The 20,377-nt window shown below is 39.1% G+C and overlaps 1 protein-coding gene across 1 annotated transcript; it reads right to left on the bottom strand.

Moving 5' to 3' along the window:
- Positions 1-25: 25 nt before the first annotated feature.
- On the bottom strand, positions 26-19,871 carry LOC108682849. The gene is made up of 21 exons (XM_018172094.1): positions 19,729-19,871; positions 19,155-19,238; positions 17,623-17,745; positions 16,075-16,234; positions 15,685-15,833; positions 15,084-15,194; positions 13,730-13,878; positions 13,037-13,160; positions 12,243-12,358; positions 11,420-11,609; positions 9,677-11,064; positions 9,179-9,314; positions 7,745-7,870; positions 7,095-7,294; positions 5,537-5,964; positions 3,730-3,900; positions 3,002-3,524; positions 2,548-2,690; positions 2,052-2,136; positions 1,097-1,268; positions 26-806 (listed from the first exon to the last, which is right to left on the bottom strand). The coding sequence occupies exons 1-21, from the start codon at positions 19,867-19,869 to the stop codon at positions 630-632; spliced, it is 4,896 nt and encodes a 1,631-aa protein (XP_018027583.1). The 5' UTR covers positions 19,870-19,871; the 3' UTR covers positions 26-629.
- Between the last annotated feature and the right edge of the window lie 506 nt (positions 19,872-20,377).

Below are 20,377 nucleotides of genomic sequence, written 5' to 3'. Positions count from 1 at the left end.
ATCGCGAGGATAAGAAAATGCTATGGGATAAATATTCTTGTATATGAGCAGTTTACTTCTAGCCGATCAGCGATCAGCCAATGCGGGTTGATATGTTATCACATTGGTTTTACAAAGAAAAGGTATGCATCAAAAGAACTTGAATTGCCAATAATAACAAAATGTTTACCTCAACTCGCATTACTAAAGCAGATCAATACTGCAAAGCAGGGACGTTCCTAAAAGTGTTATATTGAAACCGAATTATCAAAGAAGTCATCCATACGCAGTCATCTATTAGTAGAGCTTATTGTTTTAGTCTCCGCGATATTGTGCGATGTATTTGCGTAACTCGACAGACCGACGCCAATCTGCTTCCAAAAAGTTATATACTTGAACGAAAAGCTCCTGTCACTTACGCAAGAGCAGAACTTGTTACCCGAAGCGAAAGAAAAAACAATCTGATGGCACTCTACCTATAGGTATATTTTCTCTGAAATATGAATGAATACTCGCATACGCCTAGAGAAACCAATCATTAAAAACAAATATTATAAGAAAAAAATTGAATGACGAAACAACCAACACGAGTAAGGGATAAACGATAAGCAATGCGTTGGCGGATTATTAATAAGCAGTGAGTATCCTTTTCAAGAGTTAGAATTGTTTAATATCACAGACGAGAGCAAGTCACGAGGTCGATGCCGTTCTGTCCATTGAGGCTGAGCCACGAGGGCCGAGCTCAGCCTGGTCACCGTGACGGTGTCTCTGGGGCCGGCAAGCGAGCGGTAATGTTGCTCCAGCTCCACTATTGCTCGCTCCTCCATCTGAGAAGTGGCAAGTTATGGCTATTATTAAGTGAAAAGTGACAAGGATATTAAGAATCTATCATTCTTTACCTGGGATGAACCAATTCTTTACAGAATAAACTATCTAATTATCTAGTTAAGATTCCTCCATAAACTCTAGATTGACCATAAAGCGTTTAGGTCGCGCTGCGCTCACTGTACAGTGTACACGCATTAAAGTCTTCCAGTTCGGCACAATCAAGAATAAGAAAAGTTATGATGAAAATAAGTCATTTTCTATATAACTCTGTTAATATAGAGCATCTTACCTGAATATGTTCCAGAGATTTCTTCTGGCTTTTGACGTAGTTGGCGCGCATGTTCTTCTCGCGTCGCATGATCGTTGAGAGATTCTCGCTCGTGCTCGGAGTGCCGACGGACAAGTCTGAGCCACCGCTGCTGCCTGAGAGCGTTCGCTGCGACGAACGCCGTGTGCGACCGCTGTCCACAGAAAGTAATGCAATAACGTTAAAGAAATATCGATTGCTATTGTAATGGTGACCAAAAAAATGATTGTTGACGATTTTTGTTAAAATGAGAATCATTTCAATGCGGCCTCAAAGATAAATTACATTGAAACACGGGATTTGGGCAATGCAAAATGATTGCTGATTACGACCACTTAAACCGTCTTTGATGATATTTGTACTCTCTGGTTTAGTAAAGAGTTACCGAAGTAGACAAAGGGTTAGTTCTTTGTCTTGGGGAAACATTGACCGAGGTTTTACTCGCAGAGACGAAAAAAATGGAATAGGCCTGAAAAGCTCTAAATTCTACTTTAAAATCGAGCGCAAAAAATGGGTACAAAGGAAACTATGATTTCGTTACTCGGCCTACGCATTAACAATGAAAATCAAGATGGACCTCATGATTATGAATGAAATTCATTGCCAATTAATCTGGATAAACTTCTCTACAAATGTTATTGTCCCTTAAATTCATAGGAGGGTAAAAATAGCGAAAAACTTGGTTTCCAAGCATAAACGTCATTCGTTCTTTTTTTGGTCTAAGGATGAGTGATTTGGTTATGTGTGTAATGTGGTATTGCCACATATAAGGTAAATATTATCAGGATGCTAACTGACAACAGAGAGCAAGTACCTTAATTTTCGAAAGTGCAAAGAATCGACTTTTACCAGTGTTTATCTTGATGGAAAATATTCTTCGTTAGGGCGGATTTTTACATTATTTTTGATTTATCAAATCACTTGTTGCTGACGATACCTTGCAAAGGACGGGAACTGTGACTCCTGCTGCTGTTCCTGAGCAGAGCAGCAGGGCGGTGATCCGGCGGAGAGCTGCGCTTGACCTGTACCGAAAACAAGCGTAAGCTTTATAAACTTAATTCATTTAATGAGATACAGATACAAAATGAAACGTATTAGTTTTAAACTAGCAAATTATTTGGCGCAAATTATGTTTTATCAGCGTTTTCAACAAAATCGATGATCGTCCCATATCATGGTAGGTACGGTGAGGTATCATAGCAGCCGCAGTAATAACAACAACAATAAAAACAACAACAGTGACCAAACGCAGTAACAACAACAACAGGGACCAAACGCAGTAACAACAACAACAGGGACCAAACGCAGTAACAACAACAACAGGGACCAAACGCAGTAACAACAACAACAGTGACCAAACGCTGTAACAACAACAACAGTGACCAAACGCAGTAACAACAACAACAGGGACCAAACTACAACGCTGCTCTTACCCCAGGCAGGAGTAGCAGTTTTAGGGCTGACAGCTGCTGCTGGCGTGGCAGCTGCAGGAGCAGCAGACGCGCTCGCTTCCTGTTCTTCTCGTTGACGCTGTTTGCGCTGCTTCTGCGACATCCGCACGAAAGGAGATGAAGTTCTGCACGAGATACAGCAGAAATGTTAAATCTGGTCCCAATAAAATAAAATGTAAAGAAAAACCTGCCATAGAATAGAATGCAAATGTTATCACATTTATACGATTACAATAGTTATGAACAATTTTAGAAAGAATTGTTAGAGTTTCCCAATTCAAAATAATTTATACATATGGTATGAATGCCAACTATAGAAGAGACGAACTAATCGATCAAGTATTATTTAGCTCCCATACAAGGACAACAATTCACCTGAAGAAAATAGAGACAGAAAAAAAAACTGAAAACGAGAAGTTCTAATTGTAGCACCCACTTAGCACTCGCAGCTTTAGCTGCCTGCTGCTGCTGCTTGGCCGCGGTCACGGACTCCGCCAGGGAAGGAAAGTCTGGCCCGGCAGGGGAGACTGACGAGGAACTCGTGTCTGGCGATCCCAGCACGCAAGCCTGGCCATCTAAATTGCAGCGAAGCTCTGGAGTTCTCGGCTGAAATCCACTGAGGTCTCCAGACGAAGAAGCAGCAGCTTCAACGACATCTTGCTTTGGGGCAAGTTTTTGAGTATTACTGAGTGGAGAAGGGTGAGTTTGACTGAGTGGAGAAGGGTGAGTTTGACTGAGTGAAGAAGGGCCAGCAGCTGGTGGAGAAAGTGGAGCAGGATTGGCAATTGGAGTGGGTTTGCTCGCTGTGACGGAACGTGACGGCGCTGTTGAATTTTTGTTTTTCCACTTCTGGTCGATTTTGCTGTTCGTTGGTGGCGGAGGTTGCGAGTGCTGAATGCTATCGTAAACAGCTTCTTTACGTCGTGCTACTACATGCCACGTGCTGCTGTCTTCATCGTCTGAAGAATAAAATTAAGATTTGAAATCACAGACATGATGATCCTCAAAAAAGTAGTTATAAGCCTGACAGGCTAATGATTCTTTATATCAGTAATACCTCCGATGAACTACGGCGATGTCTCGGTGTGGAAAAAAATACACAATAAATTGATCCAGTGCAGCAGAAAAATACAATATGCATCAATGACAATAACTTCCACGCACCGTCTGAGGCATCAACTTCTTTATCGACAAGTCCATTGAAGTCGAACTCATCGCTGGCGTCGCTGGAGCTTCGGCCGCCGTCAGACTCTGAGGAGCTGCGGGAACCTCGACGAAGTTTCCGAGGCGGCGCACAGCGGTACTTGTGGCACTTGCGGGCAACGCTCGGGTGATCTGGTGGCAGAAAATGCATGCATTGAGCATACAAATTTAATACCATTCAGTTCTATAATAATTAAATTTCGCTCAGGTACATTGGGCAAGTTTGGTAAAAAAGACATTATATTTGCGCCATATAACGACCATTTATGCAAGACAAAATAAATGATTTTGCATACATAGCGAATTGAATGCAAACGTACTTAACCACGTTGAGACATGAATTTCACTCTTGATACATAGCATATGGACAAAAAATTCTATATACAGGGGTTGGACAAAATAAGGGAAACGCCTGACAATTTGAACATGTTATCATCAATGAAAACGTGATATACTTTTGTTTTATCCTTTATTGTTGCTGCTTATTATTTTATCCTTGCACAGATTTTTTTTTAATAATTTTTGTGTCTATAAACTAACCTATAGATCTCATACCTCTCTGACTTTCAATGAGGCCAAATTGTTTGTGCCCGTATGGCAGGTGCTAGTGCGACAGAAACTTCCCGAATGCTTGACGTTTCTAGAGCTACTGTCTCAGATGTAATGACTGCTTTTGAAACAGAAGAAAAATGTCCTCAGCAAAGCACAGGTCTGGCCGAAAGTCGAAGTTGTCTCAGAGAGACCGTCGTTACCTAAGTCGAATTGTGAGGGACAATCAAAAGACCTTCGCTGTTAAAATTACTGCAGACCTCAATGGACACTTTCAGAACCCAGTTTCCATAAAGACTGTCCGCCGAGAGCGGCACAGGTCTGGATTCTATGAAAGAGCTGCAATTACCTCTGGTTTCAAATGCAAATGCTTCGAAGCGTTAGTGGTGTAAAGATCTCCAGAATTGGTCCCTCGAGCTGTGGAAAAATGTGATTTTCTCTGACGAATCATCGCTTACACTTTTTCCAACCTGTGGTCGAGTTTACGTTTGGAGACAACCAAAAGACTTATTATGATTTAATCCCGACTGCCTCCTCCCAACCGTAAAACATGACGGGGGATCTGTGATGATCTGGTGTGCTATTTCTTGGAAATCTGGGGCGCCAGAGACTTTTCTATAACAGCCGTGACTATTTAGGAATTTAGAGGACCAAGTTCATCCAAGGGTTCAAGCACGGTTTCCGGAGGGGAACGCCGTCTTTCAATCTTGATGATAATGCCTCGAACAATACAGCTGGAATCATTAAAAAATGGCTCGAGGAACATTCTAATGAAGTTGAGCATCTCATTTGGCCACCACAATCACCAGACCTGAATATTATCTAGCATTTATGGTCGATTTTAGAAATGAAAGTCAGAAGTCGATTCCCGCCGTCATCGTTTGTAAAAGAGCTGGAAGGAGTTTTAGCTGAAAAATGGGTTAAAATTTCTTTGGAAACAATTCACAATTCGTATTAATCAATACCTAGGACTAGGAGGATTGAGGCTTGCAAACGGTGGACCTACACCATACTAAAATATATTTTGTGGATTTCTTAGTTCTTTCCCTTATTTTGTCTAACCCCTATATATCGATAAACGTTGTTCGAAATAATTTTGCAGTCAAATAATTTTGTATACACTGCTAAACAATGGAGATTCAAATACATTCAAATATGACTTCCATACTTATACGATTAAAATAAAATTATGACCCATGCATTTTTGAATAAAGCTAACCTTGAAACTTGAAGTCCTTGCGTTCAAGTTCCTGACGCAATTCTTCTTCGTACATCTGGAGTTCTAGGAACACCTGAGGCTCCTCGTTCTCCAGGTACTGCATGGGATCTCCGTCACGATGATGTGGTTGGTCGCACTGTTCATCATAGGAGCATCCCAGCGACGTGTAAATATATTCCCAAAGATCAATTCCGTTGTTAAAATCTCTCTTTGGTACCGAGAACACAAAATGGGCGTTCGAGTTCGAGGTATCTGGAACGCACGGTAATTCGTAGACTAATGGATGGCTGATGAAGTCTGAAGATCGCCTTCGAAGCTTGTAATATTCTCTTGATTTTTGCCAATCATGCGAATATTTCTCGCTAGCTTTGTACTTGTTCATTGCACTGATCTGGGCGAGATCTTTTGGTCGCAAATTCTCGAAGAACCTGTGCAAAAAAACTGCATCATTATGGAAATTTTTGACCAAAGTAAAAATATTATTCATACATCATCAAGAATTTTCATCCGCCGTCGCTGCTCTACATAAGGTTCCGTCTGACTAAGAGGCTGTGAGACAAAAGTTTGTCACACAGAATTTTTGTGTCACAGTGTGGGACAACAGTTTGCTTTGTGTGGACACAATTTGTGGGATGTGCCGGGCTTGTGGTGTGCCGTGTGTTAAGTGTGCGAAGAACTGTCTGCGAAACATCAACTTTTTGCCTGAGAGTACGAGCGAGGTTTTGAAGCAATAGTAAGTATTTAGAGGGTTATGTAATACAAAAGCGCAATCTTGGGTGTATTCACATTTTGTGTTCTGTTACGAGGAGTAATTTTGTTCGTCTTTGAGTGTGCTGTGAACGTGTCGTTCGCGTGTTGTCACGAGAGATTCCAAGTACAATGTTTTGAATGGTGTAGATGGTCAGAGAGTGGGGAGATGATGGCTACACCCCGAGTAATAATGTCGTGAGATGCATACCAGATTACCAGAGTTAGTTCTGAGTTGATTGACATCGATCATCTTGGAATGTGAAATCCGAAATGGAGTTTAGGGCGTTAAGAGTGAGCGTGTAGTGTGGTGATGATGAACCTGACGAGTGTTCTCAACGAACGATGATAATAATGAAGGTGATGCTATTTTCTAGACACATTCGAAACTGGAATTCTAGTAATATTTTCAAGACACGATCGAAATCGGAATTCTAGTAATTGAGTGTGTTAGTCTGCTTTCTAATGTGAATTGAATTCTCTAAATATGTTTTCTGATGGCTGAGTCTGCTAGCTAGATAGCGGCTCTTCTTGATGTCCAGATATCTGAGAGGGTTGAAATTAATAAGCTTTGTTTTGTTGCTGAGTTAGTCACTTGCAAAATAACCACATTTAATTCGTCAGTGATTTTTATCGCAAAGTTCCCTATATAATTATCAACACTTTTCCAGATTTGAAAAATTCGAACGAAAATCCTATTAGCGAGATAAAAGTACTCTCAAGATCAATATTTGTCTCGACGCATTGAAAAACTTATTGAGATGCCTAAAAATCTTGACAAATACTCAAGTTACAAGGGAAGTTATTTTACCTGGACTCAAGCAAGAAGGGAGTCTCAAAGTAAGCGAAAAAGAGGACGTGTTGCTTCAGGATCGTGAAGTTGTAGCGCGTAGAGAACTGGTAAAGAAGCAGCAGGTTGCGTCGGTCAATATAATCCACGGCACGTTTCTCTGCCAGCTCCTGGGCATCCTTAGCCAATAGTTCGTCTGTTAGTACCAGCAAATCCATGACCTGTCATGAATATCAATGGATTAAATGCGAACAAGAATTACATTACGTGCTACCGTTATAATCTGCTGGCCAGATACTTGAAATAGGAAGGTTGAGAAAGTTAAGAAGTGAACGGCTAAATCTATACCCTATTAAACCCAATGAAATATTATAATAGAAGTTAAGTCATTACCATGCACGAATAGTTAAGACAATAATAGAATAAATAAGAATATCAGCTCAAACATAATACAGAAAATGCTTGAATAGAACCAATTAATTTCATCATGTGATGAAATTTCTTCGTTTCGCCCACGGCCACGCTGGTGTCGCCTTCAGAGCATCTAACAAAACCAGAAACAGAACCTGAGCCTCATGAGCGCAAACTGTGCGTGCAAGCATCGCTGTCTCGTGAAAATTGTTTTATTTCAGTAGGAATACGTAGAGGATAAGAGAAATCAGTGAGCTTACGAGTGGCAGCGTAAGGCAGCAGTAGCAGAAGTGGTCGGTGTAGCAATACTGCAGCAGCAGTAGGAAGGCAGTGCTGTGGCAGTGAGGAGACTGCACCAACTGTAGGCCATCTGCGGTGCACGCATTCTGCGCATTGGAGATCAACAAAAAAAATATATATACCTAAAACATCATCTTTACTCCCTTTACCATTTCAGAAAAGATTAAATACTACTATTAAGGTAGTATAGACTATCTTGGAATTTAAACTTTACGCCACATTTCTTGCTGACTAATAGGAATTTTTTTTTGAATAAATTCGTATAAAACTTGATTTCCGTCTGCAATTAACTGAGCGGATATCAGCATCCAGTTTAGAGCCGTACAGAAGCAGCGAGCCACTCAACCAAAGGCTGCTGGGAAAGATATTTGCCGAGCTCCGAGAATCTCGTCATGCCAAATTCCATAGCTTTTTTTAAACAGGTCTCTTAATGAGAGAAAAGCCTGCTAAAAACAACATTTAACATAAAACTCCAACGACTTCCATTTCTTAGATTGAAGGAAATCTTTTCTCAATATAACCACTAAAATCTAGAAAAAAAATGAAATTTGCTTTCCCTCCTCGTTTTTGTAATATCTCATAATCGTACCGCTAAAAATATGTCAGACCGAGGTAAAATCCCCAAGCATTGTGGATCCCCGGTTGGCCTCACTATACATTTGGCAACTCTGTTTTAACCCTCTACCGCCGTATGTCTTTCTCCGGGAACATAACTTTCAACTTAAATTATACGTAAACTATTGAGTGTAGCAACTTAAGGACGTTTGTACGCAACAGAGAACATTTTAAAGTTGTCGTACGTGGCGGCAACCATCAGTGCAAGTCATTTTGCGTTCACTAGAACGTATCCTTTTTGGATAGGCTTGTGACAATATTGCTCCGATTACTCATGTCAGGCGGTAGAGGGTTAAAACATGAATAAACCTTGAATATAGATAAACAAGACGTAACCTATGTACGTATGGCTCAGACGTTACGTACGTACGTATGGTCTAGACGTACGTACGTATGGTCTTCATCCAAATTAGACGTACGTACGTATGGTCTTCATCCAAAAAATAAATCAATTTTTTAAATAATATTGGGTCCAGCATGCAGAGAACATGAATTGCACATACTCAATCGGCTGTTTTATAACGTTTCCAGAAAATGATGTGAATATACATGAAAAATTCAGGCCTAGCTTTTTCATAGTTGGAGTATTTTGATGCAAGCAAATGCCAAGTTTATGAACAAACCTGGGCCCAGCGAGCAGAGGAGATGAAATGCATCTACTCAATGGGCTGTTTTATAACGTTTCCAGATATTGATGTAAACATATATGATAAATTCAGTCTAGTTTTTTTTTAGTTGAAGGGTTTTGACGCAAGCAAGTGTCAAGTTTAAGAACAGACCAGGGCCCAGCGAGCAGAGAAGAGCGCAGAGAAGAAGGGCACGCGCGCGCTCAGGATGAAGCGATGCGCCCGTGGCCCCAGCGAGCCGTCCTCTGCCGTGAACTGCACGTCGGGGGAGACGTCCACGGTCAGGTACCTGCGGTGTACCGTGGGCTGAGTGGGGGGGGTTGTGAGGGCGTGAGGAAGGGACGGTCGTGAGGGCGTGTTGATGGGATGGGATGGAACTGGTGGTGATGATTCGGTGAAATCTCATAGCGAGGTCTACAAGCGTTGATGACGCAATGGAGCTAAAGTTTGTGTGGAACTAGGGTGATGGCGGGGTGGTAGTTCAACGCGGAGCAATCGTCAAGTTTTGACGGAGAGGTGGAACTTGTAATGACATATGTGGGCTGAACTAATGATAACGTTTATGAGTTGCAATAATGATAATGATGAATTGTAAGCTAAGTTCAATAGTCATGCTAGGTAAAGGAAGCTCTGCTGTGATCATCTACTCACAGCTTTAGGTCGCATTCCTCCTTGCAGTCTGCGGGGAAATCCTCCACTTCCAGTTCCTTTGTGGCCTTCAGGAGGAGTGCGACGTACTGCTGCAATTCCTTGGTCGAGGAAAATTTCTCGTGTTTTTCAATGGACTCTTCGTCTTCATATATCCACGTGTATCGTATAGTATTTCGTTTTTTCTTATGTTTCGACGTTTCGATAAGGTGACGCTCGGAGTTCCCGGCGTTAGAGCAAATGTCATGGTAGCTGACGCGTTTGCATTTGCCCGTATAGAAGAACGAGATGAGTTCGCGAAGAGCATCTTTAGTTACAAGAGAAGTCAGGTCCACAGAGGGAACTTCTCCATCAGGCGTGAAGCTTTCTCCAGTGGGACTAGGCTCCTGCTTGAAGGAAGCATCAGGTGCATTCTTCCCAAAAGAGCTAAAGTTAAATGTGTCATCTTCAGTTGAATAACAGGCAGTAGATTCTTTCGTTTCTTCATTGATATGATGATAAAAGCCGCGAGAAAGCCCACAATCGCATCGGCCTTGCACATGATGACCATTTTCAGGAACTGAGAGCTCTTCTTGATTGGCGCTCGAAGGCGAAAAAAGCTTCCTGAAAAATAAGGACTTTGCCGCAAGGACCATTTTGTGCACTGGAAACTTTTCGCCATCGCATTCGAGAATGACGTCACAAAAGGACTCTTCCAAGGACAACGTAGTATGCAGCGACGTCATATCATTGACCAGCGACTGGCACCATTCGTCGTCCAGAAATAGTTTAGGGAAGGCGTCTTGACACAACACGGCGAAATTTTGTCCGTTAGGATCAGCAAAAATTCTCTTGGTTCTGTGTAGATGTGCGAGTACACACCACGTGACCGTAAGGTTAGAATTACGCTCTTGGTTTGCATAAACCTTCATTCTGAGGAGTTCACCGGTGTGAGAGATTGCGAGCAAGGCAGAAGGCGTGGCGAAGATGTCAACTATCTTGTATCTCTCTAAACACATCGGGCGCGACGACTGGCGTTGAGCTGACCACAAGTACCCCAAATTGCCGGCTGTCAAGTAGAAAATCACAAGATCGTCTTCGTTGCATTCCACTTGCGATAACAAAGACTTAGAGCTGAGTTTCTCTGGCAAAAGTCCGTTGATAATTTCAGATGATTCACTGATGACAAGTTGCTCATCCATGCCAGGCTTGATGTGACTGGTGTGGTTGTGTGCGGCAAACATGGGGTTCTTAGCTACATTACTCAGCACTCCTCCCATACACGATATGCTCAGGATTGCCTCCACGCCGCGTGACAAGCGGCTGGAGATGATCGAGTATTTGTTCCCGTAGAAGACTATGAGGAAGCCTTCGAGCATCGCCACCACCGTGCACACGTTGCTCACGCACACCTGACCAAATATAAATATTAATAATGCTATAGTTCATGAAATGAACATCCATTTAATTTCTCACTGTTATTTGCGTAGCTTATGATAGAATGGTATTCATTCCATCTCACTTTATTAAAGGGGAAAAACTCAAATTTCCGAATTTTTTCAAGTATTTAAATCACAAAATCTGTTTTATATGCAAGCGCAGAAAGATCAGGTGATAAAAGTTTAAATACCAATATCAAAGAAATATAATTTTCTGAAAAATCGAGATACTCAAAGTCAGCATTGGTTCAAGAAGCTGCTAAAGAACTTACAACATATAATTTTATGAGAATACTTGTGTATAGGAAGCTAAACCTGCAGAAGGCACCTTGTAAATGCCCGAGGTCTTGTTGAGGGAGGAACAGGACTTGACGAGCCTGGGCGTGGGTACGACGTGGTCGAGGTGACCGAGCTGGCCGACGTTCGTGCCCCACGTGTACAACTCGCACGTCGTCCACAGCACCGAGTGGTACCTGGCGCAGGCCACGCCCTGTACACCTTGGTACTTGCTGCCACTCCTGCGGGGACGGGACTAATGAATGTGGTACCTGGCGCAGGCCACGCCCTGCACACCTTGGTACTTGCTGTATTAAAGTGAGGTCATGAGACACGAAAATGTATATTTTTTAAAATTTTCTCGATTTTTCCTTCATCATTAGAATACCGAAATTTTTATGACTTAATAATGTCACTGTTCTTATAAATACTAAATAGTTAAACAATTTAACTGTGTTTGATGGCACCTGCTACATACACGTGTAAAAGACACGCCAAGTGTTGCACAAGTGAGCGGTCATGACGAGCTCAAAGTGTGCCTGGTAGAGCGTAAGGCACACCCAAAGCGCGGCTAGTCCCGATTGCAGGGATCACCTGCACTTCACCGAGAACCTCTTCTCCAGCCCTTCTTTCCCTAAGGACCCCACAAGTCTCCTCACTGTGGGACCGTCATCTCCAGGCTACAGTTTTCCTAGCCTTTCTCCATCATTTGCTCACCTCAACTTTCATGGTCGCCCTTCCGCATCCCGCCCCCTCGGTCTGCCCGAGTTTCGTCGTAACGAACAACAACAGGTCCAAGTGTTATTAAAATTGCTGCAGCCATGACATGTCTAACAAGAAATATTTGAGAAAAGGGCCAATAGGGCGACACCTACGGAGCGGGTTTAGCAGATGCGGGGTCCCAGGCTATCATCTTCGGGGTGACACACTTGGACGCGATCTTAGTGTCCACTCCAAGCTGGTGGTAGGTGTTCAGTCCACAGCCATACACCTGCAACAGAGTGGTAGGTGTTTAGTGTTCGGTCATACCCCAGCGATAGAGAAGTAAATGTTCAGAGCTTACACCTGAAAGACAGCAACCAGAGTAATCACTCGGTCCACAGGCGACTGATTACACTCAGTATAACTCGTATGCACGAGCAATAGCGTTGCAGCGATTGTAACAACTCAGGAACACAAATACTTCAGTAACACAATAGCCAGCCGGCATCACACAAAACTTAAGTGTAGCTCTTAGTGTCAACAACATGTCTTCTATACCGTTGTTATATTCTCCTGTCAGTCTTTCACTCAATATTTGGTTAGTAACACGCTTCTATACCGTTGTTATATTCTCCTGTCAGTCTTTCACTCAATACTTGGTTAGTAACACGCTTCTATACCATTGTTATATTCTCCTGTCAGTCTTGCACTCAATACTAGGTTAGTAACACGCTTCTATACCGTTGTTATTCTCCAGGCAGACTTGTACTCAATACTAGGTTAGTAACACGCACTTCTATACCGTTGTTAGATTATAATTAGGCTTGGAGGATTTCCTGAATAACTTTTGTTGCTTGAAAAGAATCTGAGGGAGAAAACTGTTCAAACACGAATGCAGGAGTAAGTTAAGGCTTGCCTATGAAACCATCATTAATTTTTACAAATATAGAGAAAAAGCGAGCATTACGTGGCCAGTGGAGGTGAGGAAGAGGGAGTGGTCGGTGGCAGCAGCGACCATGATGACCTTCGTGCCACTGGGCAACGCCACCACCTCTGGCCTCATGCATGTCGCCTCAGTGCCCGTGCCGAGCCTGTCAACCAACCTCGTCATGAATTATCTTCTCGTAATTGAAAAAAATACTTAGTTATGTTACAACCAACCTCATCATGAAGTAATTGAAAAAAATACTTAGTTATGTTACAACCAACCTCATCATAAATTATCTTCTCGTAATTGAAAAAAATACTTAGTTATGTTACAACCAACCTCATCATGAAGTAATTGAAAAAAATACTTAGTTATGTTACAACCAACCTCATCATAAATTATCTTCTAACAATTGAAAAAAATACTTAGTTATATTACAACGAACCTCATCATGAATTATCTTCTTATATTATTATAATATTTATTTCATATTAATATAATATATTTTATTTATCTTGTATTTTTTCGTATTATTTGAAAAAAAAACTTAGTTGTATTCCATAATATATGCATCCTGTAATCCCAAAAATCATTTGCCACATAAAAGTTCCGATGTTTTAATTCGTATTGTTGAACAACATGGAATGAGTAGCTATCGATGAACATAGAAATAGTGGAATATACCAAAGGAAATACACTTTATACTCGGAATGAAACAGAGCAACGAGATACCTGCCACCGACGCCATGTCCCGACGCCCTGACGGTACCAGCAGCGGTGAGGTACAGCGTGTGGTACCTGCTGAACCGCACCTCGCACACCGCCTGGTCCCGCGTGAACCGCTCCAGCTGCGTGGGTCGTGAGACCACTCTAGTCGTGCCCTGGTATAAAGCTTGTCGTCAGTATCAATTCCTTATATATATATAATATACGAGTATATATTATAAGAATATACGAGTATATATTAGGTAAATATTATATATTCAAACTAATAATTTACACATCAATTATATTTTCAAACTAATAATTTACAGGAAAAAAACAACCATAATTACTTTAAAATATTTGATATTTTCTAAATGTTTATAGGTACATTTTTAAAGTTCAATAATATCCAGAATGGACAAGCATTCTTTTCTTGTAATTTGAATGAGCAACTTCATTTACATGATTACCGTTTAATAAAAAATAAGTATTATAAATATATATTTTTGATTGCCCCACAAGGTACCAAAAAAGAAAACAGATTTTCATTTCAACATACAAACTTCATTTGAAAACTTCAAAACTTGTCAACAATGCCTCATAGTTATTGTGATTACCACTTATTTTTCCTTCATATTGAAATAAAACCAAGAGGTTACCATTTCGTTCATATATTTACCATTGAGTCAGTCGGAAATGTAGGACAATAAATCAGTATTAATTTAACCACCCATCTGATGATCTCATGCCATCACATAAAATTACCTCTAACATAGCAGAAGGAATCTTTTGATTAACAATTACTAAGCTTACAGCACTAGATACTCGAACGGTTGCTTTGTTGCTGGTCAACGATCTCACAATGGACCAATAACACCGTGAAGGATAAGCAACATTGTAAAAAAACAGGTGACGCTGTAAAAGATGAGCAGCATTGTAAAGGATAGGCAGCACCATAAAAAAGGATAAGTAGCATTGTGATTGATAAGCAGCATCGAAAAGGATAAGCAGCATTGAAAAGGATAAGCAGCATTGAAAAGAATAAGCAGCATTGAAAAGGGTAGGCAGCATTGAAAAGGGTAGGCAGCATTGACAAGGGTAGGCAGCATTGAAAAGGGTAGGCAGCATTGACAAGGGTAGGCAGCATTGAAAAGGGTAGGCAGCATTGACAAGGGTAGGCAGCATTGAAAAGGGTAGGCAGCATTGACAAGGGTAGGCAGCATTGAAAAGGGTAGGCAGCATTGACAAGGGTAGGCAGCATTGAAAAGGGTAGGCAGCATTGACAAGGGTAGGCAGCATTGAAAAGGGTAGGCAGCATTGACAAGGGTAGGCAGCATTGACAAGGGTAGACAACACTGTAGAGGCTAAGCGTCTCACTTACGAGTCCCAAGTTGTAGTTCTGATTTTGTCCGAAGACATAAAGTGAAGATACGTCATCCATGGGCCTCTCTTTTGTTGGAGGAAAATCAAAGACAGCAGCTGCAGGAATGTCCTGTGAATAATGATAACAGTTTTTTTATCAAGACAACTTGTATGGGGAAATACCATATGGTAAAAAATTAATGCATTTTAAAAATAGAAATACCCCCTCTTGATGCAGTCCAATAGACTAAAAGGTAAGTTTCATTCACGAAATTATGTGCCCAATAGAGAAGGAAAATAATTTTGAGATTGAAGATATTTTGAATCTATTTTGAAAATCATCAACATTTTATTTCCGAATGGCAGAAACTTAATCACTAATAAATAGCTATTTTAGTAACCCTAATTAATATAGGTATGTTATTGCAAATAGTGTCAAAAATTGTTACTATTTCATTAATAATGGCGTTACTTTGCAAAAGGAATTAGGAGATCCTGTGCTCATGTGATTAATTTATTTAACAGTTCACAAATCTGTTCTCAACATTGTCAGAGTACCAATAGCCTCAACTCACAAAGATTACTAACAATGATTGAATAAGTTAAATAATATACTGCACCTCTTCATCAGTGCTGTGACAATCATCACTGCTGTCGCCTTCACTAATCAAATATGGTTCAACGTTGGAAGGGTTGGCACAGTTCATCTGGACACTAAACACAGCTCGCTTATCCTTCCCTTGCTCATCACACAGCAGTTGTAGCTTGCCTGTAATGCAGAGCACTTCAAGCTAATTCACAATTTTAGTTGTATTATTGAGAATAGATACTTCATTACATATATACACATGTATTTCATTATTTACATAGGTATTTATAATATTATATAAATATTTAGTCACAATAGTTAGAAGCAAAAAGCAGATCATAAGGAACATAAATACCTCGTATAAATCTATTTGATTTTAAATATAGTTCATGCCCCAAAAGCATCATACAGCATCACTTACCCAATTTTAGTTTAGCCAGAGATGTGAAGTGAGTAAAGTATAGATCATAGACATAAGATGCACTATGGAGTCTGTCTTTGCCAAAAATCCTGTAGTTTTCATACAGCAAGCTCATTGCATCTTTTTTTGAATCTGACAAACTTCGATAGCTTCCCCCAGCCTGCAGAGACAAATTCACAACTTAATCTTAGTTCCATTACTAGTGAATAAAAGTGAGGCAGCTCTAATGTAAAAATAATTGGCTGCATGCCAATAATCATGTACCAAAAACAACAGTTTGCACACCATCCATAAGAAAACACATTGAATTAAATAGGTAATTTTCAGAATGTTATACTAAGGGAATCATTATGTCATTATCCTTGACATTCTGAGCAGCTAAAAAATTTAAAAATCCAAGATGCTCAACCCAGCATTTCTTCTAAAATATAATCTGTATGATTTAGAACTCGTGTAATTGCATCATCACAAATAACCCTGTTATCACATTGAATCCTGTTATCCTGAATCCTCTCACCCTCAATTACAAAATCTCTTCCTCTGTAACTAATTAATTTGATTGTAAATATGCACACAAACAGCCCAGTACATTCAAGTTACCAGGCTTCAAACTAAAGCACATATTTTCATAGATAAAAATTATGTACCGGTAATGCTGGAAAATCATATCTGCATAAAATACAAAGAAGCAATAAAAACCAATAACAAACCTTTTTTATTAAATAGAACATAATTCATTAAGTATTTTAGTGCTACTAGTATCATAGAAAACTTTATTACCACTTGCATGCCAGAATTAAATGAAGAAATCAATCATTAAGGAGTTCAATTAAAACTAAAGTCTTCAAGGAATAATGTACTTGAAGAAACTAGGAACTTAACCCTTTCACGGGTAAGTTACCATATATGATCACTTGAAATCGCGTCACAAAAAGCCTCACCACGGCTTCCTGTTTGTTTTTGAGGCATCCTTATAATGCCTCAGTCAATCACTAATTATCTGACCATCGTTCTATCTATAGCATCACCAGCTGCCGAGGGTTGCCGAGTCACCAGGTTTTGACTCGGACAATGGAACTGACGATCTTTCCGCATTGTCTTCAAAAGGTGGAAGTAGCAATATATATATATTTATTTATTTTGGCAACTTGATTAAATTTAATTAAATTAAATGTTTACTTTTCTAATTTTTCGTTTGCATAAACTGAAATTTAATTATAAAGAAAAATTTTGTGTACTGATCGCATTTATTGAATTCTTCAAGTGCGATTTAAACCTTCAATAGGCAAAATTTGCAAAAATTCATAGAAATAAATATATTGTATAATACTTCTTACTTTCTTGAAATGGTTTCTGAAATTTTAATTTCTGGATATTTCAATGCTTGCCCGCTAAAGGGTTAATAATATAAATTAAGCATTTCATGGCACTTGTAAAATTGCAGTACCACAGAGTTTGGAAAGAAATTCAAAATAAAAAAATAGACATTTTGAAATGAAATAATGTTATACAACTGCACATTTTGTGCTTCAATGAGTAATAGAGTACCTTTGCAAGAAGCATCATAGTCTCAACACAGCCATACATGGCTGCAAAGTGCAGGGGGGTGAACCCAGTGACCTGATCCCTGGCATCAATGTCGGCTCCATGGCGCAGCAGCCATCGACACATCTGCAGTATTGTGCACTCATTAGAGCTGTAACAATTAGTCTAATAAAATAAATATCACTAATATTTTGAAAACTACAGGACTTGCACTTGGCTTCCTTGATATTTATTGAGTGAATTTGAATCCATCTATGAAAAACCAGTGAATTATTCAACTTACATCTAAAAAATTAACAGTTTAGTATTAGAATTTTTAATATCAGACATATTTTCTTTTCTTTTCACTGTATTCATAGGTGAAAACATTTTTTAGGAACAGAAATTCCGAATTTCAAAGCAGGAATAACAAAAGTTTGCAATAATAAAACTTATCATGCAAGCAGTCTGTAATCAGCTTTTTTTCTGTAATCAGCTTTTCAATCATATCTGATTATTGATGCGTCAGGAATATGATTTTCAATCATATTTTCAATCATATCTGTAATCAGCTTTTCAAGTTTACTTGTTCATATCACTACTGTTGAGTCAATTTAACCATCTTCTTCTCAACTGGGACTTAGGCATGATGGTGCTACCAAGTGTGTGTTGAAATGATTATACTCAATCGTGGATTGTTTGTTAAAAATTGTTGCTGACACTTTTGCTTGCAGGTTCATACAGTAAATTCAGTGTTTGTTTGGAAAAATTCCATTTTAAGTGTAATGGGATAATAATCAACCTCTACAATGTAACACTTTAGTGGTCAAGTTACCAAACATGATCACTTAAAATCTTCTCCCAAAAGAGCCCAGCTTGTCCTCTGGTTTGTCCTCCCGTATGACTTATTAACTTTTAAAAATTTCAATTTATTGTAGTACTATATTGACCAGTTTTTATAGAATTTTCATTTGCAATTTACTCCAACATTGTGCAAAATTTTTGAAAAATGCATACCATATTAGTTATTTCATTTCATAATTGTCCATAATTTCTTGTAGTGGCTTCAGAAATGCCAGTTTAATGCATATTTCTTTGCTAGCTCAAGAAAGAGTTAAACAAGAATATTGTTATTCTGATTTTGCCCAATCAAGTGAATATTTCATTCAAGTATACTACCGGTACTATATATAAATATGAATTTCTGGGTAATGTCTATGTTTCATAACCAAGGTTTTTTTAACAATAACAATTTAATTAAAACTTATGTTGACAGAGGGAAATACTGAAATTACTAATGATTTTCAGCATATCACTTAATGATTTTTTAATAATTATTTTCAGTATACTGTAAATGAATAAATTTTTAATGGTTTAGTACTTAGTATATTTTAGTACTTAGTAGTAGGCATGTTTTGCATAGAATACTAAGGATACATTTTTTTTCAAAGCATAGATTGACTTATTGGTACTTCTCTGATGAAAAAGCTTCAAATAAAAGTTAAAAGAGAAAAAATATAAGATATTAATCTCGTAATTCATAATAATTTGCTTACCTTATTCCATCCTTTGGCAGCTGCAATATGTAAAGCTGTAATGCCATCTTCATTACAGGCATGGGCAAAATGGACACAGCTCAACTAGAAAAGAAAACAAACCATATTTAATACTATATAAAGCATACAAATTACGTATGAGGAAGAGGGTTTCTAATCTTAGTCTTGTAAATATTACTTTCATAACATACATCTATCAAAAATCCTTTGTGTATTCAAGAATTAAAATCAATCAATCAACATCACACATGTAACTAATTGTTTAGATAACATGGATTAATTTTTTCAACAAACTTCATGCCACCTTGATGCAGTCATAAGGACATCCCATGACTGATAGGAGAAATACAGAAGACACTAACTCAGCAACTTTTGTTGCATATATACACTGAAAAGAACTGCTCTACTGCAATAAACTCCAAAACTTTTCCAGAAATTAGCAATATTGAAAAAAATTAATAGAATTCCAATCAACATCTATTAATTTAGCACTTTTATTTATTAGAAATAATATACCAAGTTGAAATGATCAAGCTAGACTCAGACTTGACATTTTATTCCTTACTTCACTCACCTTGACAAATATGGCAGCATGAATTTCATTTTTGCTACATAGGACAGCACGCACAATTTGGCTTCCATGTTGATAATTGTGACATATTTTGACTTTAGAGGATTTAGTAGATAAAGGACTGGTTCCCTTATCAGATGACATCTTGAAAAAGACAAAAATTATAATGCTGAAGGTTGATGCAACATTAAATGTATACATTAAAACAAGTCTGTATCTTTACAAGACACCAGTCAAATAGCTGCTGGTACCGTCAACCGGGGGTACTCAGGACGGTTTTGGGCGTTTTTTGTTAATAACTTCTTACCATGAAACATTTCATAAACAGGTTTAGGCTCATTTTATAGCTCTTTGCAAGGGCTATCGAATGGCATCTTCAAAAAAATTCCATATGCTATTTGTAAGGTGCCAGAAGCAAAAAAAGAGTGTCCCGAGTAGCCCTGTCGAACGGGGCTACTCGGGACACTTGGAATAAAACTTCATTTTAAAATATTTGAAGCATGCAGAGTGTACTCATCCATTACTAACAGTACTCTGAAGTCCTCCTCTTTCATTCTAGATGATGTAGAGGTAGAATAAATGACATTTCCTGTGATTTTTACTCGTTTTTCCTTTATTGATATATTACCATATACCGTACATTGATTACCGT

Source organism: Hyalella azteca, unplaced genomic scaffold (genome assembly GCF_000764305.2).
Source record: "Hyalella azteca isolate HAZT.00-mixed unplaced genomic scaffold, Hazt_2.0.2 contig1316, whole genome shotgun sequence".
NCBI classification, from domain to species: Eukaryota; Metazoa; Arthropoda; class Malacostraca; order Amphipoda; family Hyalellidae; genus Hyalella; species Hyalella azteca.
The sequence above is the reverse complement of the archived record's forward strand: the minus strand, read 5'-3'. Positions and strand labels throughout refer to the sequence as shown.